Here is a 25,859-nt window from a genome sequence, read left to right as displayed (position 1 = left end):
GAAGTCCCCCCACCACCCTTTACCAATTGGTGAGGGTTTCACTCCTACCTTAGGCCATCTCAGAAGGGAAACATGTACAAATCAGAACAGGTATAGCCCGAAGTCTAGGCCGTGATTTCTGCAAAAGACACCCTTGGAACGAGACGGCCTCTTCCACACAGCGTTGTGTTGCGACTTCCAGGGCGATGCTGCCAGCCACGCAAACATGAAGCTCCAGAGATCGGCGGCTTCTTGCCTAGACCTTCGGACACTACCTATTCTGATCGATACATTTCCCTTCTGGGATGGCCTAAAGGGTGTGTGTGAAACCCTGACCGATTAGTAGAGGACAGTGGGGGGATTTCATGGAGGGGTAATGGGCCCCTCTCGCGGGCAGGTCTCCCCACCATGGCACTAACCCTATTTGGTGAAATTCCCTCTCTGGTTGGTCCTAAGGGGATGAGGCCCACCCCAACTGGGAGGAGTTCTCGGAGGGGTCACATGACCCACTTCCGAATGGGTCACTCTCCCTCAGAACTTTCCCTCATTGTTCAAATCCATTCCTGAGGCAGATCGATGGAGATAAAACACCCCCAGATTGGTAGAGGAGTGGGAGGAGCTCTTAGAGGGGTCACATGCCACTCCTTGCTTCCGCTCATGTTTCCATCTTGACCCCAAAAGTCTTATGTCATGGGGTCAGTCTCATGGTGACAGATGAGCGATGCCTTAGGGGTCACGGGCGAGGTCCTATGGCTGAAAACAAATAACTGCCCTTAGCCTCAGGGTGGTTTGGCCTAATGGCCAGAGTCAAAATGGCTGCCCTCCCACGTAGGTCCATGTAGCCTAACGACCAGAGTCCATGCGGCCGCCCTCTCCGTCAGGGCTGTGTGGCCCAACGACCAGAGTCCATGCGGCCGCCCTCTCCGTCGGGGCGGTGTGGCCCAACGACCACAGTCCGTGCGGCCGCCCTCTCCGTTGCGGCTGTGTGGTCCAACGACCACAGTCCGTGCGGCCGCCCTCTCCGTCAGGGCTGTAGGGCCCAATGACCAGAGTCCGTGCGGTCGCCCTCTCCGTCGGGGCTGTGGGGCCCAATGAACAGAGTCCGAGCGGCCGCCCTCTCCGTCGGGGCGGTGTGGCCCAACGACCAGAGTCCGTGCGGCCGCCCTCTCCATTGCGGCTGTGTGGTCCAACGACCACAGTCCGTGCGTCCGCCCTCTCCGTCGGGGCTGTGTGGCCCAACGACCACAGTCCATACGGCCGCCCGCTCCGTCGGGGCCGTCTGGCCCAATGACCAGAGTCCGTGCGGCCGCCCTCTCCGTCGGGGCTGTGGGGTCCAATGACCAGAGTCCGAGCGGCTGCCCTCTCCATCGGGGCTGTGTGGCCCAACAACCAGAGTCCGTGCGGCCGCCATCTCCGTCGGGGCTGTGTGGCCCAACGACCAGAGTCCGTGTGGCTGCCCTCTCCGTCGGGGCTGTGTGGCCCAGAGACCAGAGTCCGTGCCGCTATCCTGTCTCTCATGCCTGTGTGGCCCGATGGCTCCAGACAATATGACTGCTCTCTCCCTCAGTGCTGTGTGGTCCAGAGACTAGAGTCAATATCACTGCCCTTCAGAACAGGGCTGTTTAGCTGAGAGTTCAGAGACAAGATGGCTGCCCCTCCTCTTGGGGCTGTGCAGTCTAGTGGCATACTGGGGAGGTGGGCTGCCACCCAAGGATGGATGGCAGCCAGGGCAGGAGGACCCAGGCCCTTGTTACTCCACCGGGTCCTAGCCCAAGGCCTTGTCCATGGCAAATGTGTTTGCCATTGATTCAGTGGGGATCCAACCAGAACATCTGACGTCACTCAGCATGACAATGGCTGGTTCACCCAGTTTACTTCCTACAAGATGTCTCTAGGCCATGGGCTGGGGGTCTCTGGGCTCCCGGCGTAGGAAACTCCCAGAGACTCCGATCTCCCCTGCACGTCTGCAGGGCCCTGGGGATGCGGCTGGGTCTTGGCTCCTCGCGGCTCTGCATTCAGGAGCTTCAGCTGCTTCTGGACTGGAGCCCACAATGTGCATCCTCCATTTTCGGCGCTCTGCCTAGACTGAGCTGAGCTGCTCCCTTTCACACGGGTGCTCCAGCTGTAGCATGTCCGGCAGGGCTGGGGAGGGGCTTGGCTTCCTCCGCCTAGACTATGGGGTTCTGTGTGGCTGGTGCACCCGGCACATCCTGCTCTGCCTCTTCTGTCTCCTCCTTCCCAGGCAACAGCTGCTTTGGCGTCTCACAAGAGATGTGATCGGCGGTGGGCTCAGTTGGCTCCTGTTAGCCTCTAGATGTCTGTAGGAGGGAGAAAGGGCAGGAACACAAATCAGAAGAATAAAACCTTCAAGCAGGGGAGTTTTCCATGGCACAAACCCCCCCCACACACACACTTTGCTAAAGCTCATTTGCAACTTCCCTGAGAGCTGGCATTGCTTAAAGAGAGCCCCCACCCCCGCAAGCTCCGCTGCCCTGTGGGCTGGCAATGGTTGAAGGGAGTCTGGGAGAATTTCTCCTCTCTCCGCCTGGCTCTGATGACTGAGGGAATCACATGCGAGAAGATCTGGGAATGTCGGGCTCGGTGCAGTGGGGTGAGATGTCCGACATGGAGCCCAAAGGTGGGGTTGTCCTGACTCTGCAGTAACTTCATTCCAGTCAGAGAGATTTCAGAGCTCAGCTATGGGGTTCTGCCCTGTAACTGTGTGTGGGGATGGGGCAGAAGTGGGGCAGTGATGCACTCATGAAAGGAGTAGGGCTAAGGGGGGGCCCGTGCTGTAGCCACTAAAGCCCCTGTGTGCTGCGTTCCGGTCGCGCCGGCTCTGCCTGGCTGGGATGGGGGCGAGGCGGCTCCACGCGCTGCCGTTTCCCGCCCTGAGCCGCGTTGCCACGACGAGCACCACACCGGGAACCTCTGTCCCTGGTGCTGGTCTTGTCTGTAGGCTCCGCTCCCTGCAGCTCTCATTGGCCGGGAATCGTTAATCCCGCCCTGGCCCTACTCCCCAGCCCGTTCCAATCCTTCTCTTGACTCCTGACTCCGGCTCCAACCCTTGGCTCCCCTAGGCTCGACCTCCACCACCCTGACCACTAGGCCCCACCGCCTCTGCTCCAACCCAGGGCCCAACCATCCGTGCTTTGGTGTCCGACACCAGCGATATGTAGGAGTCGTTCACCTCACTGCTTTCCATGCGTATGGCCCTGCCTTTGTCAGCACTGGTTTTCATCTGCCATTGTTCTGCCCAGTCACGTGGCTTCATTAGATCCCTTTCAGCTGCTTCAAAGTCTTCTCTATGCCTGACTAACCTACATAATTTTGGTGTCAAGTATCAGGGGGTAGCCGTGTTAGTCTGTATCTACAAAAGCAACAAGGAGTCTGGTGGCACCTTAAAGACTAACAGATTTATTTGGGCATAAGCTTTCGTGAGTAAAAACCTCACTGAGGTTTTTACTCACGAAAGCTTATGCCCAAATAAATCTGTTAGTCTTTAAGGTGCCACCAAGACTCCTTGTTGTTTTTCTACATAATTTTGTGTCATCTGCCAATATCCACCTCATTGTTCAGTCCCGGTTCCAAATATAAGAACATAAGAAAGACCAGACTGGGTCAGACCAAAGGTCCATCTAGCCCAGTATCCTGTCTTCTGACAGTGGCCAATGCCAGGTGCCCCAGAGCGAATGAACAGACAGGTAATCATGTAGTGATCAATCCCCTGTCACCCATTCCCAGCTTCTGGCAAACAGAGGCTCGGGACACCAAAAAGTTGATAAGCGTCTGTTGTACGTACCATAGAAGGACAAAGAGGTCTTCTGTGTCGGTCACAGTTCCCTAGTCGAATGCAGAACCTGACACAAGATTTCCAAGCTTCTGCAGCCATTTGTAATGTCTCCTGAGGATGCACCCTGTGGTCCTGTCAGATGTCAAAGGCACTTCCTGAAAAGCTGAAACAAAGAGGAAACGGGTTGAAAGCCCCATGGTGCTGATGTGACTGGTGCCTAGGAAATCTCCCCTTCAGATGGCCGTTGCCACATGCTATTAACTACCCAAGAGTCTGGGGGCACAGAAACAACAACTCTGCTACTCCCAAAATAGCCCTGGACAGAGAGGAGACCCCATTCTGTGCGTAACTTCCCCCTCCCCCAGGATACACACGTCCACACACATGTCCACACACTAAAACACAGGCAGGTGGGGGCAATTGTTCCTGGGATGTAACAAAAAAGTGTCAACAGCAGAGGTGTTAAATCATCAAACATTTATGCACAGATCCGCAAAGGAATTTAGACTGAAATCCTTTGTGGCCCTGTGCCTTCATTCCTTAAGAGGTCACAGGGAAAGATGTTTCCCATGTGCACTCAGGGGATTTCCTATGAGCTGATAACCAACCTCTGAGTGGTTCCCTGGCCTGCAATCACTCCATTACAGAGAGGGCAGGTGATGAATTTTTCCCTACAGAGGGTAATTGTCATCATCATCATCATGCTTAACAATAACAACAGCCCTTTTCAATTCTGTCCGGCCTTCCTTTAGAGACTTTCTGACCTTTCTGAAGACAGTCTCCCCACACAGCTCTAAGGCTACCTCTATGCTAGGAGCTAGGGATGGTTATCCCCTGCTCCCGTACACATCTTGTGGGACCTCAATGAAAGCTCGTGTGACCATCCTTCTTCTTTAAACGCTGTCCTTAGCCAGAGAGGGACACATTCAAACCTGTGTTCAGGCCTTGTGCTGCACCCCTGTACTTCCCACAGAGGCACAAACACACAGAGCTATTTCCTTACCTTCATACAGGCGGGAGATGCCATCTTCAGTCACGGTTTCAGACAACAAGTCGCAGTAATGGCGGATAGTATTTCCTAGACATACAATGGATCTCATTACTTTTCAAATCCTTCGCTGAAAACTGCTAAAGGTGCAGCCATTCCCCCAAGACAGCCCTTGGGAAATTCAATACATTCCTTCCATCTGCTCACAAAGCACATAAAAGCATCTGATGCACAGAAGTTACTGAGAGGCTGATTTCCAAAGGAGATTGAATTCACATCATGCGGGTTTCCACTAGGCGCAGCCAAAGAGTTGTTGTGGGCAGGGGAAGTTGGTGCAATCAATACAGCTAAATTGCTCCCTTAATCTTGGAATACATGTTAATTCTGTCTCTCTCTCTCTCTCTCACACACACACACCAGAAGTCTAGAAAAGGGCTTTGAAGGAAGCAGTTCAAAAAAGATCAAGTGAATTTCTCTGCTTACCAATGAACAGGGCTGCAGAATGTCTTATTGTTGTCTGTGAGCTTTCCAGGTACTCTAAGGCCTGGAACAGGAATTTGGGGATGTGGCTCTCGTTGTTCTGCATCTAGGAGGGAAGAAGGAAGAAATGCACAATATACAAATGACATGTTCTTCCCACAGCGAAGGGGCCAGGAAAGCCAAAGCACACAGCCAGGGCAAAGCAACAGCCAGTATGAGCCCATACACCATAGCAGCACCTCTCTGGAGTTACTAGTGTGTTCTCCAGAACCTCAGCTTTCATTTTAAAAGACACAAGTTTGGAGGTCTGACAGTTGTGGAGAAAAATTTCAAAAATGTGAAGGGATTGTAACTCATGCAGAAATGAACCAGCAGAGAGCCTGGAATAGAGTCCTGCCGCCCGACCGAAGCGGATGGGTACTCAGGGTGTGGGGTTAGAAAGGTCTCCCTCAAGTCACCATTCACCACTCTCAAGGCACAAGGAATCCACCTACCAAGCACTTCCAGACACACTTCAGGAGCTGTGAGGAGCCATCCCAGGCCATGCTGTGGAACAGCCTCTTCAAATGAGCCCACCTGAGAAACACTGCGCAGCGGAAGAGCGTCAGTTTACATCTCTGCAAGAGAAGGTGAGACCAAGAGGGTTCTCACTGAGAGAGGGATTGTCTGGGGGACATCGAACCTTCCCCTGTCCCTTTTCTCTCGCTTTTCCTGCTAGTGGAGATTCCTGTTATTTCTTCTACACAGGACTGTGCTCAGGAGAGGGAACTGAGACTTGGCTGGAGACAGCCAGAGCCGTCCTGTCTTTGGATGGTTTGGGACGGTTGCCCAGGGCCCTCTGCTTTGGGGGGCCCCGCACTTCAGGGGGACGCAGGACCTGGGCTGTGCTGGGGCCAGCAGCAGTAGTTCCGGCCCGACTAAGTTATACCCCACCTCGCCAGCACCCAACGTCGCTCGGGAGAGGAGAGGGCAGGGGCTTGGGAGGAGGGGAGAAATAGGGGTGGGATGGGGGAGGAGCAGGGGTGGGAAAAGGTGGAGTGGGGGCTTGGGGGAAGGGGTGGAGTGGGGGTGGGAGGTGGACGGGGGGGAGGGGGGTTGTCCCAGGCCCAGTGCCCCCCTATGGGTGGCCCTGGAAAGAGTCATAAGAGATCTCCACAACTCAATCCTTCTATGCAAAGAAACTGTATGAGAGCGTGAGTCAGCTTTGGGATCCCAAAGAGTCGGACCAAAGAGGCACACGGATCAGGCTTCCCTCCACATCCCAGTTGGCCCAACGAAAGAAGGCAACGTCCGGTGAATGTTGGGAAGTGAGGACCTGCTGGAGAAGGTCTCTCAGGAGCTCCAGGGAAGAAGGCAGGGCAGCTGCACCCACTTTCCATAAGGCTGTGGGCAGATACCAGCTCCCTGAACCGAAGGGCACTTACAGATTTATGCTCCCTTTTCTTTTGCTGCCTCTTGTTGGGAACCTTTGGATGCAGCAGCCCAAAGGCCTGAGGCCTGTCTTTGCAGTAGAGGGTCAGGACTCTTTCCCAGAAGAAGGCTTTTCTTCCAAATTGTGCTATGTGCTGTGGGGATGGATGAGGCCCTAGACTCCAGCATGGAGTGAAGCAGGGAGGAGAAGACTCTGCTTGGGCAAGAGGCTCTGGCCATTAATGGAGTGGGGGCCCCAGGGGATTCTGGCTCTTTGTTTATAAGGAAATAAGGACGGTGGCACTTACCAGTGTCACACGCTCCTCCTGGTCTTCGAGATGCAGCAGCAGCGGGAGCAAGCAGTTGATCATTTCCTGCTGCACCATGCCTTTGTCCGGGTCCTTCACCCTGCTCACCACCTTGCCAAGCAGTAAAATGGCAGCGGAGCGCACACTGCCCCTCTCCTGGCAATGACACACAGGGAGTGGGGAAGCCCGGTTAAACCCAGGCAGTATCAGAGCATAACGCGACAGAGTCATAATCCGCCCGCTGCTCCGGTTCCCCCTGTGTTAACTGACTTGGCTGGCGGGAGCAGTGAGGCCACCAGGCTAGCGCCATAGACAACTTGTGCAGAACAGGGCCTGAGACACTGTGCAGGGCAGTGCAGCCCCTTGGTGTCCCAGACGCAATTTCTGTCTGGAGAGCACCGAACCCTAGACCCCTAGAAAATTAGGGGAGGGGGTGGGAAGGCTGCTGGAGACTGGTCTGGGGAAGGGGAGAAGCAGCTGCTGGAGCCTTGCAGGGATGTGCTGCTACAAAACACAGCAGTTCTTTTGCTCTTCAGTTCCCCTGAGAGCCGGGCCATTCCCGACCCACCTCTTTCCTGCTGGGAATCTCCACCTCTTTGGGGGCTGGTGTTCTCCAGACAGCTGGTCATCTGCCCAGTGCCAGCCCCTCTCCCCCAGGCCAGGCTGCAGCAGGGGCTGAGAGCAGGGCGCTGAGGCTGAGGTTTGCCGAGAAGAGCTCTGACAGGGAGGTGGCGGAGCAGGAGATTCCCCACCCATGGTGGGGGCACTCCTAGGAGGCTCCATGGCAGGGCTGAGGGGCGGGAGGCAAGGGGATGGGGAGAGAGACACAAGGGCATCAGAGGCAGGTGGAGGGGGGGGGGGAAATGGGCTTCTCCTGCGGTTCCAAGCCTTACGTCATCAATGAAGGGGCGAAGGCTGACTGAAATGTCCTGGGAGATGGAGCCAAGCCCCTCCCCGTCGAGGAGGTAGATGATGTCTCCAGCTTTATGCATGGCCTCCATGACACACACTCCATTCCTGTCACCGAACGTGTCCATGATCGCTGGCAGCTGGGCCCGTAACAATTGCACCTGCAGGAATGAAGAAGGCAGCTCATTACTATCCTGGGTGACAGCCTGGAGCACATGCTGGACCATCCCACTCCCACCTATGAGAAACCACGGCTGGCACAGCCCCCCAACGGGGCAGAAAGTCATTCTCCTCTCACTCAGTGCCAACTGCTCACTGTAACCTTTGTCTTTGCTCACCCCGCCTCCCCCATTGCATCACATCTGCAATCAGGGGTCAGCTCACGGGAGCAGGGACCATGTCATGCCTTGATTCGCTCAGTAACGCACCTCCAACATTTGAGTGCCGTGCGTTAAACAACAAGGCTTGTGTGGGGATCTCGCTCTCATTTCTGAGCTATTCGATAGACATCGGCTTCCTCGGTCCCCGGGCAATCCACGACTCTCACCTTTGCTGGCTGGAGCACAACACTGCCAAGGCCTCGCAGACTGAGCCTACGTATGATGGGATTTTTGTCCTGGGTCCATTCCATGAGCTGCGCCTTGAGCTCTGATTTTGTCACTATCGTCTCAATGGAAGGACTCTGGAGCAACTGGAAAGAACCAAATCAACATCCGGTTGAGGAGCAGAGGTCTTCCTGTGGGGTCTGTTCCCTGGACAGTCATCTTTACCAAATGGCCACTTACTCCCGTACAAAGTCTCTGGTCTGTAGGGAGCCAGTTGCTGCTCTTTCAGTTGGTTCATTCCCAGAAGTTAGACTAATGTATAAGTCACAAATAAACCCGCAGGAAAAGGGGAATCTCCAGGCCCCATTGAGTGCCATGGAACAACCCCTGGGGCAGAAGAAAAGCAGACCCCAAGAAAAGGTGAGGAGAGAAGCATGGCCTTGGGGCAGTGGTGAAACATCTCCTCTTGTCATATGATCCCATCTAGGCACATCCAGCCAGGGGCGATCTCACCCTGTCTCTCCCTCCCTCTCTCTGCCGTGCCCCACAGCCATCCATGTGTGGAGAGGAGCTAGCTGGCTGTAGGCTGCTGAGCTCCTGACAATGTGCCCAAGAGCTTACTGGCCTGAGCTGCTCTGCAGAAAGCCCACTTGTGCCTGTCAATTAATGAATCTCACCTCAGTGCAGAAAGTCATGGCGATATGTCTCTGCTCATCCTCCTTCTGACTCTGGACAATGGTGACGGCCTCTCTGAAAACTGCAGGGAGCTGAGGGTTCTCAAACTCGATCATGGCTCTGGAACATGGAACAGAAAGTCCCTTGTGGTTATCAAGGGGGAGAGAGAGTTCCTCACTAGTTGCTGGGCTGAGATGGCAGCTGGAACAGAGGAATATTTCACACGGAAATCCCATTGCCAAGAGAGACCCAATGAAGAGGAAACTTTGGGCTCCTACCTTGCAATTAGGCCAACACCCTGCGAGTAGTAATATCGGGAGGATATCATGTCCCAACCCTGCTGTAACTGGATGCCGGCAAATTCCTTCCAGTATCCGGGCATGGAAAAAAGAGTCTTCACAGCCTCCACTGACGTGCTAAAGACAAAAAAATCCCAGTGTCAGGCAACGAGATCACCCCCAAGCATGGCAAATCTGCACAAGCCCTGGGACACACAGCATGGTCAGCAGTAGCTAGCGACCCCGAGGATAGATCCAGTGTGATATCATGGTGCTTCCCTTCCCAAGGGGCCCTGTCTACACTGCAGATTCATTGAGTTTGTAACCAGTTACTGACACTAGCTTCTTAAGATGGTTGGTGTCATCACTCAATACGGTTGAATACTTGATTCTTTACTGTGGCAGGTAACAGGACACAAGCGGGCATGTGCGGCCAGATCCTTAGTTGGTGTAAGCGAGCAAAGCTGTGTCAGTTTACAGCACCTGAGGTGGCCTCTGGCGCTCTGTGTTTCCACTGACGCTTTGGCAGGTGGCACATGGGGATGGATGCACAAACATGACTGCTGCCTGACTGTGTAGTGAAAGCAGCTGGCCTGTGGACGGAGTCAGATGAGCGAGTGTGACTCACAAGAACACACGGCTCTCAACCCTTTCCCCTCAAGAGAGACCTGCACCGAACTGAGCCTGGGCGAACTACAGCACCCGAACAAATGATGGCCATGAACAGAGCACACGTGTTTAGCAGAACAAATCTGTTCTTCCTTTTCCTTTCAGTCATTACCTTAGGGGGCTGAGGCAGCTGGACCCCTCCTCGGGGCTGGATGTCTCGCTGGCCCTGTAGGTCCCTGGCAAGCGCAGCTCCATCACATACTGCACTTGCCTGACGCAGAGGATGAGCATCTGGGGATACATTTCCAGGATGGCTTCTCGGTATCCCCACAGGAAAAGGACCTCGTAAATGGTCCTCATTGCCTGGAGGGGGGAAAGAATTTCAGTCAACTATCCCAATCTGCCACCTGCCCCCATTGCCATTCGCTATTGTCCTTTTCTCATGTCTCATTTCCTCCACAGGGTATTAGAAAAGAGGATTGGCTCCTGAGAGGGGAGGAGACATTTTGAGGCTCCTGAACCATCACCCATTCCTGGAACGAAAGCAGGATGGAGCCCTATGGAAAGATCAGAAGAGTCTGGATGACGTTATTCTCCGTTGTTTCTCTTAATGGTGCAGACCCTGTGCTTTGGCTTTCCAGCCATGACTGGATGGGCTGAAACTATCCTGAGGAGATCCGTTCGCATAGGCCCAGTGTTTCTGGCCCAGTCAAAAGTACTGGACATCTCATGATCCCATGCTGGGAAGCTCTCTAGTCACAGTTTACAGAGCCAAGAGACACCGAAACTGCAGCTGCTCACTAAAGGGCCATCTAGAGCAGAAGACAACTGAGCCAGGGTACCAGCAGATAAACCACTTCAGATCTGTAACTTTTACCTGGGGGAAACTTTCTTTACACGTCTTTGGTTTGCTAGGAGGTGGCCAGGACACACTAAGGCCTGGTCTGCACTACAGAGTTAGGTCAACGCAAGGCCGCTCACCCAGCATCACCCTAACTATGGAATTTCCTTCCCGTCGGCAGAACTGCCCCTCGGTTCCAAATTAATAACAATAATAATTAAAAATCTCTCCACGAGTGGCAGAGAGTCCAGGTTGATGCAGTTAGGTCGATGCAGTGTCAGTGTAGACACCGCGTCGCTTACGTCAACTGGCTTTCAGGAGCCTCCCCACCCTGACCGTACAATGAAGACGAGCGCTTCTGGCAAGGACGTGCACTGCCGACACAAGCAGCAAAGTGCAGACACACACAAGGGATGGAATTGCTGTGGCGGCTGTATGCCGAGGTAAGTTAGGTCGACTTCATTGTGTAGTGGAGCCATGGCCTGAAGCTAAGAAGGGGTGAAGCTCCCGCGCACACACAGATGCACCATCCTCCCTGCAGTGGCGGGTTGGCAAAGTGACATCTCAAATCTTACAGCCAGAGACACATTGCCGCTCTTCTCCTCCCGGCGTCTCTGCTGGAGCTTGTCCAGCAGCTGCTGCAGCACCTCCCTGGTGAGCTGTGGTTCTTCACCCAAGGCCTTCCACAGCTCAATGGCACATCTGCAAATTCAGAAACAGAAGTCTGACCTTCCCTGCTTGGCCACCTCTTGCCCTCCCCAGGGAGAGACTTGGCGTGTAGGCAGGAAAGGCATCTCTCAGAGGACACACCGATTGGTGCAGAGAGGCTGAGGCAGGGCAAGTCCCTTCAGAGAACGTTGTATTTATTCCTTTCCCCTAATGGGCTATTGTTCCTGAAGCTACAACCGCTGTTTCCAAGACAGTGACCATGTACTGACCACAGAGTGACCACCAAACTGTGACCCCCAGACTGTGCAAAATTCTGCTCTGTTACGCTAGGGTCAGTCCCGAGGAACTTGCCTGACCTCACTGGAGTTACTCTGGCTATTTGGGGGTGTAACTGAGACCCAGCGTTTGGCCAAGTGTCTCTTAACAGCTCAATCCTACTGCAGTGTGGTGGGCGGGGTCAGACACTGAATCAGAACATGCCCTGATAGGAGAGGACTCAGGAGTTTGGAAGGGGAGATTGTACTGCCCAGTGGGACAGAGATGGAAGGAAACTAGTACTGAAATCCCCCTCCTCTCTTCTCTCCATTCTTGCTGATCTAAGCACTGCTGGTCCTCGCAGGCATCTGCAGAGGAAGACTGCAGATGGATCCAAAAGACTCCAGTCATTGGACTTCCAAGTTTGGTGAGGAAGGTCGGACATGGTGGTCAAGCCCTGGGGACATTGAGAATTAGGTTGGACAAATCAAGAGTAAATGGCCTGGATTTGAGATCTTCAGGAAGCTTGGCTGAAATTCTGTGCCAACGCTGCCGAGTTTCTATAGCTTCTGAGCACAGACCCTGGAAAGCACTGTGGCTGTTTCAAGGAATTCAAACCTGAAAGGTTTACAAATCAAACATTCAAATCAATATGAAAACCAGCACTGTATTCCTCTGGTAACTGCATTGGGTAAGAAAGTCAATTTCTTTCGTGCTGCTCTTCAATTTGCTCTCCCATGTGACACAGATTTGTCTGTGGTCAGTGCAGAACTGCACTGCAGAGGATGCCGAGGAAAGCCGGCGTTTTGACCTCTGGCTAGGGTCCAGTTGGGTTTCACGGCCCCTAGGCACATGGGGATTGTGTTATAAACACCTCAGCTGGATGACTCTGCAAAGTGATCGGCAATAACCAGCAGGACTCAGATGAAAAGAGGCACTCACCCCGCTCAGAGCCATTATTCCCGGCTGTCTGCAGACTCAGGCAGGCTGCACTGCATTTACGCTCAGGTCATGTGTGGATGATTTTTTTTTTGTTGCAACAATAAGGGCTGGAAATTTGTGTCTTAAGAGATTTATCTCTGCTGTACAGCTCCATAAGGATGAGTGCATTTTCTCAGCACTTCCTCAGCCATGGAATAACTAGGGATCTGACTACAGGTAACAATCCTGCACTGGTCCCCAGGGGACAGACAGATGGGCCTCATGGGCCTTTTCCATCTCTGCCCTCTCTCACGCAATAGGGAGCAGCCAGACCTCATGACCCAGGGATGTGGAGTGAGCCCCAAAGTCATTTATTGGCCCTGTACTGGATCAGAGAGCAAGTGGAGTGACCCATCGAAATCAGGACAATGCTGGAATTCTCCAGAAAACTGGCACGTCTCCATCCCGGGGAGTGCAGGAGGAGGGGTTGGCTCCTCAGTGGCTGTGCCTGGGCATGTCCTCTTAGTGAGAATGGACAGCTCTCTTCACCGCAGGAAACTCCCTCCAACTGTGTGAGCCTGACAGACCCTTCCCGGACGGATACAGACTAACACGGCTGCTACTCTGAAACCTTCCCGGACGGTGGCCTGTCAGTAGGAGCAGGAAGAGAAATAATGGCCCGAGGTGATAACAGAGCAGCTCCCTACCTGTCCGATGACAGCGTGTGCGCCACACAGCTCAGAACCACATCCTGGGGGTGGGAGCGAGCCAGCAAGGCTGTGGCCCTCAGCGCTGCTTTTCCGGCTCTGGGATCACAGACGTCGTCTAGCCACATTAAGATCCTTCCAACAACGTCTCCAACCTGGAAGAAAGCCAGAAAGTTGAGGGATGGATTTATCAATGAGTGACCTCCTCCCAGGTAACCCCATCTGGCAGCCCTGCAAACTGCCTCTCACCTCACTTTCCCATCTCTACTCCTCCATAATCTCAAGAAAGAGGCTTTGACAAGTACAGGAACCCCAGTCTTCCTGAGGTCTGGTTTAGCACCTTAGGCTCAGAAACACACACAAAAGCCTTCCCCAAAACCTGACCGTGGGCACAGCTCAAACTCCCCTGATGTCCCAGGGCCTTCCCTGCCTTAGCAAACTGCTCGCAGCCCTGCTCTCAAGGGCTTCCCTGCAGGAGCCTTTCCTCCATCTCTGCAACTTCCTGTTGCTCTTTCTACCACGATCAGTTCCTCCAGACCAGTGGTTATCAACCTAGTTTCCGTGTGGGCCACATCCAATACTATCTCTTTGCCTCTGAGGATGTCCCAGGTAGAGAAGCACTGCTCCAAACCCAGCTGGTTCTACGGATGTACCCCAGAGCCCATCCCAGCGATGGCAGGCAGGGCTACGTGGATGGGACTAGCCAGCTCCAGGCCCCAGCCCTATGGAGAAACTCTACACTGTGGGATTTTAAAACCTGCCGTAACAAATCTTAAAGCGGGGTCTCTAACCTCGGGCTCAGGCTGTGGCACTCAGAACAGCAGTGCAGACATGGTGACTTGGGCTGGAGCCCAGGCTCTGAAGCCCCCTCCTCCCCTGGCTTCAGAGCTCAAGTTCCAGCCCAAGCCCAGAAGAGGCTGCATTGCTGTTTGGCCCCACAGTGCCAGCCCTGGGAGCCCAAGTCCATAGGGCCAGGCTTTACGGCTCCTGCTGCAGAGTTTGCAGCACAGGGTAGACAGACCCGAAAGGGACAAGCCACCCCCTAGGGCTCTTCCATGAGGAATCGATCATTGCTCTTTCCTCTCCTGAACAAGGAGCAGGAGCTACAACCCGGGTGGCTGGATTCTGTTGACCTGTTCTGCTAGCAGGAGGTAGAGCCCGGCACAAATCAATCTGCTGATCGAGGGGCCATTTGTTAACTTCCCGCCGGGACCTGCTGGAAACAGGGAACTTGGCCAGAGACAGGGACGACCTGCAGGGAACCCGAGGAACAGGCAGGTTTGGGGAGGAAGCTCAGGCTGAGGATTCGGTTCGTTTATGAGTCTCCGAGTTTCCAGGAAAGCCAAAGCCCAGGAAGGGAATAAGTCTGCACTGACTCGCCACGGGCAGGCGGTATTTGGAGAAGGGCGGGAATGTCACCTATTTCCAGGCTGAGTGATAAAAGGCAACGTTTAAAGAACTGTAGGGAACATGAACCCTGATTCCTTTCTCAATAACCCACCTGCGCAGGCTTGGGCAAGTCAAGAAGCTCTCTGGACTTCAGTTTCCCCAGGTGTCCAATGGGTTCAATTCCTACCTCCCAGGAGGGTGGTGGAGTTTCATTAATCGGGGTAGTAAATGATACCGAGAGCCTCCTACCCAGGGGATGTAGAAATGAAGTCTGCCAGAGACCTCCCTAGGCCAATCTAATTCAGGGGGGCAGACACTCAGATCTGTGGGGATGGGCAACAGGATCAGAGCTTGGGAGAGACAGAGAGAAAAGTGCAAAGCCAAATTCCTCCTGATACTTCAGCTGGACAAACAAGGCCCTGCAGCATGTCTGAGGAAACCATGTCTGCTCCTGGAGCCTAATGTGGAGGCCCATCGGCAGACTAGGTAAGTGCTGCGCTGCCAGGGCTGGGGCTCTCGGCACCTTCAGTGTGGCTGGGCTGTCCTCAGGGACGTGTCAGAGCTCCAGCGGGCAGAGAGCACGTTACAAACCTGACGCCGCGGATCCCCGCGGCCAAGCGATGAATGGAAAGGGGCTGAGCCAACCTTCAAAGCACCATGCCAGCATGTCCCAGGAACGGTTTCCTAGGAGAGGAAATTCTCCCCTCCCCCTCTCTGCGCAGCATCCTCTGCCCCACGGCGGGAGTCTCTTACTCTCTCCATCTTGTCTCCGTGTAGAGATACGATGGCCCTCAGCTCTTCCTCTGCGGCTTTAAATCGCTCCAGGGTGGGTGTTGTCAGACCCTTCATGGCTCTCATCAGCAGGGCTTGGGGCTGGGCTGAGGAAAGCTGCTCCCCGGGGGTCTGCAATGAACAGGGACAAAGCCTGTTGGGATGGAGTATTTCCATTGGGCAGCTGCCCTGGAATAGTCTGTCTCCGCGGGAGGCTGGCAGGGCCTAGTGAGCGTGGAGACTCCGGCTGAGCCCTTTTCTTAAAAAGCCTCAACAGGTGCCGAGGTTTCCTCAGTCTTTCATCCGCTCCCCTCGCCCCCTCTGCCTGAGAAGAGATGGGAGCCTCTCAGCCAGTGCTGGGACCCAAGGGCCACCCCATTTCCTCCCTCTCTAGCCCCTCCTCCCAGGAGCCCAGCTTGTGCTGAGAAAGCCCCAATGGCCTGCAAAGCCCATTCAAGTTGCTTGTTGAGTGCAGCCGAGGGGTCGCTGGAGAATCTGCCCCGCGTCCCATCCCACCCCGAGCGCCTGAGCAGATTGGCTCAGCAACTCTAGCAGCCCACGGTGTCTGCGCGGAAAGGACTGAGAACAGGCCCCAATGGAAATGCCTCTTCCTTCCCCACCCCGCAGCGTGTGGCGCTGCCACAAAACAGGCAGAAATTGCCGGCAGGACAGAAAGTAGCTTCGACTGAAGGAGCGAGTCTGCCTGGCTGAGGAGAATCCCAAACTGTGGGCTTCTGGGGCCAGACCCTTGTGGGTCAGAACTCACTGGGCACAATGTTAGTCCAGGGGACCTGGTTCCAGGGTCTTCTAAACCCAGGGCCTGGGGTGCTGGAGCCCTTTCTCCTGGTGTCTCAGGCACCTCCTGAGTATTACTGCAGCTGGCCTGCGTGTCTGGATCAGCACCGTCTGTCCTGGATGGCAGCAGCTGAGGACACAGCAGAGCACACCAGAGTGACACACTCGCATAGCTACTCCAGCCCCCCGGCGTGTCAGAAGCTCCCAGAATTGCAGACTTTTGTATGTGCTGCAGGGTGCTCTGTCACTAGTCATCAGAGTTACAATGGTGTCTCAGTGTCTACAAGTGCAGGGATGGGCCTCGTATGATTTTCAGCAGTGCCTGTGTGCCATGAAAAGTGCATCAGAATCAGGCACCTGAGTCAGGCACTTCTGCGAATCCCACTAAGCACTTGTGTACTTCTTTAGGTGCCTAAACCCCTTTGTCAATCTGGATTATTTGCCTTATGCAAACAACCTAGAGAAACTCATAAAGACTGGCTGGAGTTGATGACGTGCAGAATGTTTCCTTTCAGCTCCCTGAGCAAGGGGCAGGTAGTTCTCCTGTCAGAGATACCAGCTCCGGGAGACATTAATACACACAGCAGGGGATGCTTTCCATTATCTCAGTCACAAAGCGTCATTACCATTGTCATATGGGAGCTGCTTGGTAATGAGGGGATGGGAGCGCGCTCTTCTTCCTGCTCTTCTGGACTCCCTTTTCCGCACTTCCCCTTCGACTCAGACGGCTCCTCCTTCGTCCCTGAAGCAGAAAGAAACATTCGTGACATTTCGCTTTTCCATGTGTTATCCCTGGTTTACAGAGGACGGAAGTCGGGCCCAGAGCTCTGAAGCGACTTGCCCAGGGTCAGACTGAAGGTTGTGGGCAGAGCTAAGCAGAGAACTCCGATCTCATGGCTCTTCGCTGGGGGCTTTTACCACATGAGGCTTCCTCTGATCTAGGGGCCAGTTTCTTTTCCATGGTGTATTCTACTCTTCCCCTCCCCTTGCACAGTGTTCCTGTCAGTGATGGGCAACAGGCCTCATTTGCACTTAACCCCCCCAAGAAGTAATGACTCAGCTCTGGTACGGTTCCCAGCTGTGACCTGCTGAGACCTCTGGAGCATTTTACTGATGAAACAGACCCGATCCAGGAGACAAGAAATGATTTCCTACAACATCCAGCCTCTCTGTTCTCCTTACAGCCTGGAGCAATGTTAGTACTCCCCATCCCACAGTGCCAGACCCCCAGAGGGGGGTGATCTGACACTGTCAGCTCTCCCCACCTCAGCGATGGACCTCGGCCACCCTGTCCAGGAGGATCCGGCACTAAATGGATTCCAGAGTCTGAGGTTCCCATCACTGTCCCGTGAGAAGCCCTGATGTGTAAGGCTTGTAGAGTGACTGGTGTGAGTATTCCTCACATGCTCCTCGCCACAAACCATGTGGATTGAATCCTCACCTGTAAGATCCAGTTCAACTTTTTCTGTCTTCTCCTGCAGCTTCACCTCCTCTGACTCCACCTGGGTCTCAGCTGTTTTCTTCTTCAGGGACAAGTGCGTCCACCTTCGTGGTGAGGAAACTGTTCTCTCCTCATTGCTCTCTGCCATCGAGGTGTCAGATTGGCTACAGACACAGAGTCTTTTCATGCCTGATAAGATGGTCCATGAGCATTTGCTTCTCTGGGGCTTCTCTGGCAGGGCCTGTTCTTGCTGGCTGAGGACAGAGCATGCCTCGATTGCTGCAGGTTGGCGGAACACTTTGTGCACAGGGATCTCTCTGTGCTCCCTAGAGGCGAGTCTTTGGAAAAAGGAACGAAGCCTGGAGTAGAAAGAAGGAGGAAATGGGTTTTTCTGTCATTCTCTAAAGGAAAGGAATTAGTTTGCCCAGGATTCACAGATCCAAGAGACTGGTCTTTTGAAGCCAACTGCTCCTCTAATAGCCAGCCAGTTCATACAACCAAGAACATAAGCAACACAAGATCGCCCAGCCTGGGTAAAACTGTCTGACAGTAGCCAGTGCCCCAGAGGGAATGAACAGGGAATGATCAAGTGATCCATTCCTGACGCTCATTTCCGGCTCCTGGCAAACGGAGGTTAGGGACACCATCCCTGTGCATCCTGGCTAATAGCCATTAATGGACCTCTCCTGCATAAATGTATCTAGTTCCTTTTTGAACTCTGTTAAAGTCTTGGACTTCACAACATCCTCCGGCAAAGAGTTCCACAGGTTAACTGTGCGTTGTGTGAAAAATACTTCCTTTTGTTTGTGTGAAACCTGCTGCTTATTAACAGAGACTTCAAAGGGGGCACTAGGATGTGACTCAAGGACCATTTGATCTGTAGTTAAACACTGTACCCCTGAACTCTACCCCCATGATTAGACCCAGCTGAAGACACATGGCACCGTGGTGAAACAGAAATTCTTCTGCAGACGTTCTAGGGCCTGTGTTATGTAGGGGGTCAGACTAGATGATCAGGACTGGCCTTAGAGCCTTTGAAACTATGAATTTCTGAACCTAAAGATGTCTCTAACTGCTAGTGTGAAGGTTGCTGCTCCTGTCCAAGAGGAGATACTTTGTCTGAGGTTTCCTTGGGGAGAGGCACCTGGATCCCTGTTCCCTCTTTCTCATAACCTTCCTTGGACAGAGCACATCACAGGTTCTCCCCTTTTGTTCTCTAACAGGAAACCTCCATCCACCAGATCTGTAATTCCTCCCTTGCTAGCACAGTCGCTGGCTACATTTCCTAGCCTGACTCTCACCTCATGGATCTCACGCCTCCTCTGCCATTGGGCAGACATGGAAACAGCAAAGGTCAATTTATATTTTCTTTGGTCATTGCCTGGGTCTAGTTGCAAAACTGCTTCATTATTAACCCCACTCCTTTGTGCACAGAATGTTGGGACTCTGGGAACAGATGGGGCCAAGCTGAAAACCAATAAACCTTTGTTCCCAGAGAACCCAGTAAAAGGAACAAAAGATTGTCATCAAGAAGATTTGAGGGTCTGGAAGGATGGATTTGCAGCTGCAAATATGTTGATTTATTCTCAACTATTTCAATATCTGGAATTTATTAGCATGGGGAAAATAATCAGTAAACTTTAAATGAAGAATTTCCCATGCTATTTATAACATGCAGTCAGAAGTTTGGCCACCAACACAATAAGAAAGAAATCACACCGAGACCCATGACCAATGTAGGCTACAGTTTATTTAAACCCCTTTCCTGGAAAGGAATTGCAGGGGGGAATTTACACATCTATTGTATAACCCAATGGGGGTACAGTAGAATTTGTAGAGAGTTTTGAAGTCTATCTCCATGAGATTATTTCTGAGAGAACTGCCAAGATGACAGCCAGGGGATGGGAGTGGAGCTGTATCCCTTTCAATAGCTTAAGATTTATTTCTTCTGCATTATTTGATCTCATTTATGTGTGTTTCAATCATGTAAAGTCTGAGATAGATATTGTCTCAATACACATACATTAGCCAATCATTACATGAGACAAAAGGTTTAGATTCACAACTTGAAGGCAATGAGTGAATTAGAACATAACAGAACATAAGAATATAAGAACATAAGAACGGCCGTACTGGGTCAGACCAAAGGTCCATCTAGACCAGTATCCCGTCTACCGACAGTGGCCAATGCCAGGTGCCCCAGAGGGAGTGAACCTAACAGGCAATGATCAAGTGATCTCTCTCCTGCCATCCATCTCCACCCTCTGACAAACAGAGGCTAGGGACACCATTCCTTACCCATCCTGGCTAATAGCCATTAATGGACCTAACCACCATGAATTTATCCAGTTCTCTTTTAAATGCTGTTATAGTCCTAGCCTTCACAACCTCCTCAAGTAAGGAGTTCCACAAGTTGACTGTGTGCTGTGTGCAGAAGAACTTCCTTTTATTTGTTTTAAACCTGCTGCCTATTAATTTCATTTGATGACCCCTAGTTCTTGTATTATGGGAATAAGTAAATAACTTTTCCTTATCCACTTTCTCCACATCACTCATGATTTTATATACCTCTATCATATCCCCCCTTAGTCTCCTCTTTTCCAAGCTGAAGAGTCTTTAATCTCTCCTCATATGGGACCCGTTCCAAACCCCTAATCATTTTAGTTGCCCTTCTCTGAACCTTTTCCAGTGCCAGTATATCTTTTTTGAGATGAGGAGACCACATCTGTACACAGTATTCGAGATGTGGGCGTACCATCGATTTATATAAGGGCAATAATATATTCTCAGTCTTATTCTCTCTCCACTTTTTAATGATTGCTAACATCCTGTTTGCTTTTTTTGACCGCCGCTGCACACTGCATGGACATCTTCAAAGAACTATCCACGATGACTCCAAGATCTTTTTCCTGACTTGTTGTAGCTAAATTAGCCCCCATCATATTGTATGTATAGTTGGGGTTATTTTTTCCAATGTGCATTACTTTAGGGGCAACTCCAAGGGAAATACTATTTATGGAGATATCAATGTAAATTTTACATGAGTTTTGGTATCTTCCCTTTAGGTTCTATCCATGGAAATTCACCCATACTCGTCTGCTGAAAGATAAAATCATGGAAATCTGCCTCCAGAGAACGTGGAAGGCTGACGCAGAAGGGGAACTGAAAGATGCCCACATTCAAATCAAAACGGAACGTTGAGAACTGACTGTTGCAACGCTGGCCCCACCAGTCCCTAGGACGGGGGTGGCCAACCGGAGCCTGAGAAGGAGCCAGAATTTACCAATGAACATTGCCAAAGAGCCCCAGGAATATGTCAGCAGCCCCCCATCCGCTCTCCCCCTCCAGCCCCCAGCACCTCCCGCCCACCAGCAGCCCCGCCAATCAGCGCCTGGGAATCTGGGAATTACCTTCTGTAAAAACTCATCTTCTTTCGAACACCTGTGGAAATTGGTTCAAGAAACTGATTCAAGAAGTTGTTGACAGATGGATAGTACGCGTCTATCAGCAGCTCCTTGGGTCACCAGCCGTCGTCAACCAAGCCAGTTGGCAGACTGAAGGCAGGGCAAGAATGCTGAAGCAGAACATTCTTTGCTGTTGGGATACGTGACATCACAATAAACTTATACATAAACACACCTGGACACCCACCCAGAGAGACACGCACCCACAGCAGCTAGTAACATTTACAACATTGAGAGATGCACCCAAAGTCTCTAGTATCAGAGGGGTAGCCGTGTTAGTCTGAATCTGTAAAAAGCAACAGAGGGTGCTGTGGCACCTTTAAGACTAACAGAAGTATTGGGGGCATAAGCTTTTGTGGGTAAGAACCTCACTTCTTCAGATGCAAATCAGACTTGCTCCCAATACTTCCGTTAGTCTTAAAGGTGCCACAGGACCCTCTGTTCCAAAATCTATAGGAATTTTGATTTGGGGGAGGGGATCATAGGTGCTGACTGCACGGGGGAAAAATTAGTGGGTGCTTAGCACCCACTGGCAGCCAAGCTCTACCCTCCCCCCAGCCCATCTCCCGCTAACCAACTCCGCCCCCTCCCTCCCAGGGCCTTCTGCCTGCCACAACACACAGCTGTTTGGCGGCATTCAGGACGCTCCCAGTGGGTGGGGGAGGAGCAAAGCCGTAACTCACCCAGAGACGTGATTTTATTAAAAGGTTCGGAGGCCCAGAAACACGTTGACAATGTTCGAAGGCCCTGTGGGAAGGAGCAGAGCGTTGGGCCTGTGGGGTCGATACGATGACTCAGTGGAAGCTCTTTGGGGCAGGGAGAGCTTTGTGTGGCTGGGCAGGGCCTAGCAGAATGGGGCCCCGGGCTCAGACTGACGGCTGTGCAGCCAGTGGCAGGACAAACAAATAACAGTGGGGGGGGGGGGGGGGGGCGGGAACAAAGCGACACATCTAATCGTTGGGATTTTACACAAAGACCTTTCAGAAGAGCCCCAGGCAGTGTCTGAGCTGGCTCGGATGAGGCAGCAAGGGGCAGCGCAGCCTGAGGCAGTGAAACTGCCAATCCCCCAGGGAGCAGTGGAAGCAGGCCCAAGCCGTAGCAAAGAGCGGGTCCTGCCGGGAGACGGGAAGCAGGCAGATTGCAGCTCTGTGGGACAGAGAGTGTCTGTTTGTTCTGGATGTGGACAGCACCTGGCACAATGGGGCTGGTCCCTGAGTGGGGCCTGTACACAATGCTAATAAAACAAGGGGATTTGTTGGATTACTGGCGAGCTCTGAATCCCCTGAGTGCACAGGTGGCAGGTGACGGGGCAAGCCCTGGACAGACGGGATCTGCCCAGCCAGGGCAGCATGTGCAGGACGGGGAAGGGGAAAGGCCATTGGGAGTGTTTCCGCAGAAGCAAAGAAATCAGGGAACCAGCCCAACCATGGCGGAGTGAGGCTGTTCCCTGGGCTAGATCTCCACAGACAGCAGTCATGGGCAGGCTGGGAGGGATGGCCTGGATTCACTTTGGATTAGCTCCAGTGTAAATGAGACGAGAATTGTCCCAGAAGGGCCCAGGTACAAGAGTGACAGACACTGTAGGTGGAGCCTGTGAATAAAACAATTAGGTGCATTATAAAACAGTAGTAAAATAATCCCCCTGCTCCCCTTCTCCTGATGGGGGACCCCAAGTCTGACCTTGTACCTGTCCATGGGGCATCATCACTGAATGGGGGAGCTGTTAACGAGGCACCTCAGGGATTGGCTGTAGCCCCCTCACTATTCAACTTTGTAATTAGCCATCTGGAAGTAAATATAAAATCACCGCTGATAAAGTCTGTGGCTAGCACAGCTTGGAGGAGTGGTAAATAATGCTAATGACGGGCAGTTGTACAGAGCAGCCTGGATGGTTTGGTAAACTGGGATTAGTAAAACAAATGCAGTTTAATACAGCCAAAAGCCAGGCCCTGTAGCTGGGAACGGAGGCTGGTGGCCACACTTAATTCAGACCCTGGGTCTGTGTTGGAGCAGACGGGCGTGTCTGGCTCAACTAGACAGGGTGCTGGGGTCCCGAGCTGCCAGGGCAGGAAAGCAGGGGCAGAAGTAGTCTTGGCACATCGGTTGGCAGCTCCCAAGGGGCTTTCTGTGATCCAACCCGTCACAAGGGACAAAACACTCCAATCCCTCCTGGTGGAAGGAGCCAGGTTTGCTCTTCAAATTCTGTCCTTGGTAAATGACCAGGTCTGGGAATGTCCCACAACAGCATTTCTAATGGGAAGCTGGCTGCAGAACAATTAAACTGCTGAGAGCTCCTATGCAGGAGGGGTGGGAATTCAGTCTCTGTGTTCTGTCAGTGCAGCTAGAGCAATAGGAAAACCTCACCACTCACTGTAGCAACTGTCTACTCCAAAGTACTACAGGAGCATTTTAAGTATAGACAGCCTGAGAGTGAGACCAGATCTACCTCCAGTTGGCACTAGGGATGCACCAACACTGAGACTACAGCAATGACAACAGTTCAATAGTGCCAGAGTTGGCAGGATTCAAACCTACATGGGAAGGCCCCAAGGAATTTCTAGTCCAGCACCTTAACTTCTCAGCCACAACTACCTGATGGCTGGTGGCCTTCCTACACTATGATTCTCTTCTCAGGAAATTATCACTTCACGTTGTTTGCTCAGACCAGCCTCCCCGGCCCACTCACTGCTGTGCGGGGCTGTAAGTGTGTCCATTGCTGGACAGCAGGAATTCCTGCCCATTTCCCTTCCGGCTGGAGCAGGATTGGAGTGTGTTTGTGTTAATGACATTGCTGTAGATTGTTGTTCGTTCCCCATCTTGGCTATTCAGACAGTCCCTTTCCCATTCAGATCTCCAGCATCTCATTCCAATAGCAGGTCCGGTTTTCTCTGGGGCACTGACATGTTTCATGGGGTTGGTGAGTGAACTCAGCCTTGCATTCCGTCCTTGATGGGGCAGGACAAGGGTGGTCAGTTTTGTTGGGTCAGAAAGTTGGCAACCCTAGATCCAGGGGAAACAAACACCCAGCGAGGCTGGACAGGGGCAGGACATCAGCTTTGAGGGGAGGGGTGGGGGTGGCAGTGACATCACAAAGGCCTGTTGCAGGAACTCAGCCTATTGGGCAGAGGTGGTGGGGAGGGGGTGACCTCACAGAGAGACCCTGACATCAGTCGGGCAGGACAGAGGTGCAGGGCCAGGCCAGTCTCTGAGACCCCCCCGGCTTTGCTGCCGCAAGTCTCCTTCGCGAGGTCTCTCCTCGAGGACTGAGAGAGAATTAGGATTCACGGATGTGAGCATGAGGAGGAACCTCTGTGGAGTTTTCTCCTTTCCTACCACTGATTGTGCTGAAAACAAACTTCCCTTTTCCAAGGTAAGAGGCCCAGAGAGGTTTGGAACCTGTTCAGTCTGATCCCCCTGGTGCAGGCAGCATTCTAGGCCCAGAAAACACTGGCTTAAGGTGGCCGAATTTGATTTTCTGCCTAAGACTTTGACGCTTGGAATCCCTGGGGACATTGGGGTTTATCCTTTTTGGTTTCCCTTTTCCTCTTTCCTCCCTCCTTTCTCCTCTTCTCTTGCTTCTTTTTCCCCTTTCCCTGGCTTCCCTCCCTCTACCAAGGAGGGGTGTGTGTGGAGTGTGGATGGGGTGGAGGGGTGCTCTCACTGCGGGAGGTCCTCACAAAGAGGTGGGGCTGGATCTGAGAGTGATCCCCTCTGATGGTGACCTGGGCCGTCCTTTGGGACATCTGGAGAGACCTCTCAGCCTCCCGCCCCTCAGAGTCTCAGTGCTGATTGGCCGAGCAGGGGGCTATCGCTAGCGAGGAGACTCAGGTCCTTTTGGCCTCTTTTCAAATCAGGCAAATAAGTCAGAACCAATCCAATGTACGGGATTAATCTTGCTGCTTCTCTCCATTAATTGTCTCTTAACAGGTCATGATTTCCTCTAATGCTCGAGGTATTCTAAAATACTTGCTGAATAATTACTATGAACCACTATTGGTCTGTAGCTCACTTGAGAGCACTTCATTATGCATCCGAAGAAGTGGGCTGTAGTCCACGAAAGCTTATGCTCTAATAAATTTGTTAGTCTCTAAGGTGCCACAAGTACTCCTGTTCTTTATTCTGATCAGTCACTGTATGAAATTCAAGATGTGACAGATAGGTTGAAAGTCAGGAGCAGTGTTTCCTTCAATTTTTTATGTCCATGTGCGGAATGAATTTTGTGGTGTGCATCAATATGGGCAATTTTGTTATTTGATACATCACTTTTATATTGCTGCACATAACAAAATTCATTCTGCACATGGATGGGGTGTGGCAGGGGTGAGGCTGAAGGGTTCTGAGTGTGGGAGGGGGCTGAAGTGGGGCAGAGAGTTGGGGTGTGGGCTCTGGGATGGGCCTGGGAATGAGGGGCTCAGGGCTAGGGCAGAGGGTTGGGGTGCAGGGGGTGAGGGCTCCAGCTGGAGATGTGGCCTCTGGGATGGGGCTGGGAATGAGGAGCTCAGGGCTAGGGCAGAGGGTTGGGGTGCAGGAGGGTGAGGGCTCTGGCTGGGGGTGCAGGCTCTGGGATGTCGCTGGGAATGAGGGGCTCAGGGCTAGGGCAGAGGGTTGGGGTGCAGGGGGTGAGGCCTCTGG

General features: G+C 52.7%; 2 protein-coding genes and 1 long non-coding RNA gene across 4 annotated transcripts in view; all 3 read right to left on the bottom strand.

Moving 5' to 3' along the window:
• The window catches only part of LOC135977338 (rho GTPase-activating protein gacV-like), a 954,030-nt gene that overhangs the window by 100,244 nt on the left and 827,927 nt on the right, over window positions 1-25,859 (bottom strand). The gene's annotated exons all lie outside the window — the stretch shown is intronic.
• On the bottom strand, window positions 3,801-5,350 carry LOC135977339 (uncharacterized). The gene is made up of 3 exons (XR_010594782.1): window positions 5,244-5,350; window positions 4,776-4,850; window positions 3,801-3,935 (listed from the first exon to the last, which is right to left on the bottom strand). It is a non-coding gene; the product is annotated as an uncharacterized LOC135977339 (long non-coding RNA).
• LOC135977378 (maestro heat-like repeat family member 5) lies at window positions 5,711-13,526 on the bottom strand. The gene is made up of 9 exons (XM_065578058.1): window positions 13,368-13,526; window positions 11,391-11,517; window positions 10,147-10,337; window positions 9,366-9,503; window positions 9,090-9,207; window positions 8,415-8,558; window positions 7,852-8,028; window positions 6,959-7,114; window positions 5,711-5,857 (listed from the first exon to the last, which is right to left on the bottom strand). Exons 1-9 carry the CDS (start codon window positions 13,493-13,495, stop codon window positions 5,711-5,713), a joined length of 1,326 nt encoding a protein of 441 aa, XP_065434130.1. The 5' UTR covers window positions 13,496-13,526.

This window comes from Chrysemys picta, chromosome 24 (genome assembly GCF_011386835.1).
Source record: "Chrysemys picta bellii isolate R12L10 chromosome 24, ASM1138683v2, whole genome shotgun sequence".
NCBI classification, from domain to species: domain Eukaryota; kingdom Metazoa; phylum Chordata; order Testudines; family Emydidae; genus Chrysemys; species Chrysemys picta.
The sequence above is the reverse complement of the archived record's forward strand: the minus strand, read 5'-3'. Positions and strand labels throughout refer to the sequence as shown.

Excerpts from the sequence above, each read along its gene's own strand:
- LOC135977378 (XM_065578058.1), bottom strand. The coding sequence starts at position 13,495 with ATGTGGCTAGACGACGTCTGTGATCCCAGAGCCGGAAAAGCAGCGCTG. Across the intron at positions 8,559-9,089 it reads CCATGACTTTCTGCACTGAG|TTGCTCCAGAGTCCTTCCAT; the intron begins GTGAGATTCATT and ends GGTTCTTTCCAG. Across the intron at positions 8,029-8,414 it reads TTGTGCTCCAGCCAGCAAAG|GTGCAATTGTTACGGGCCCA; the intron begins GTGAGAGTCGTG and ends TCATTCCTGCAG.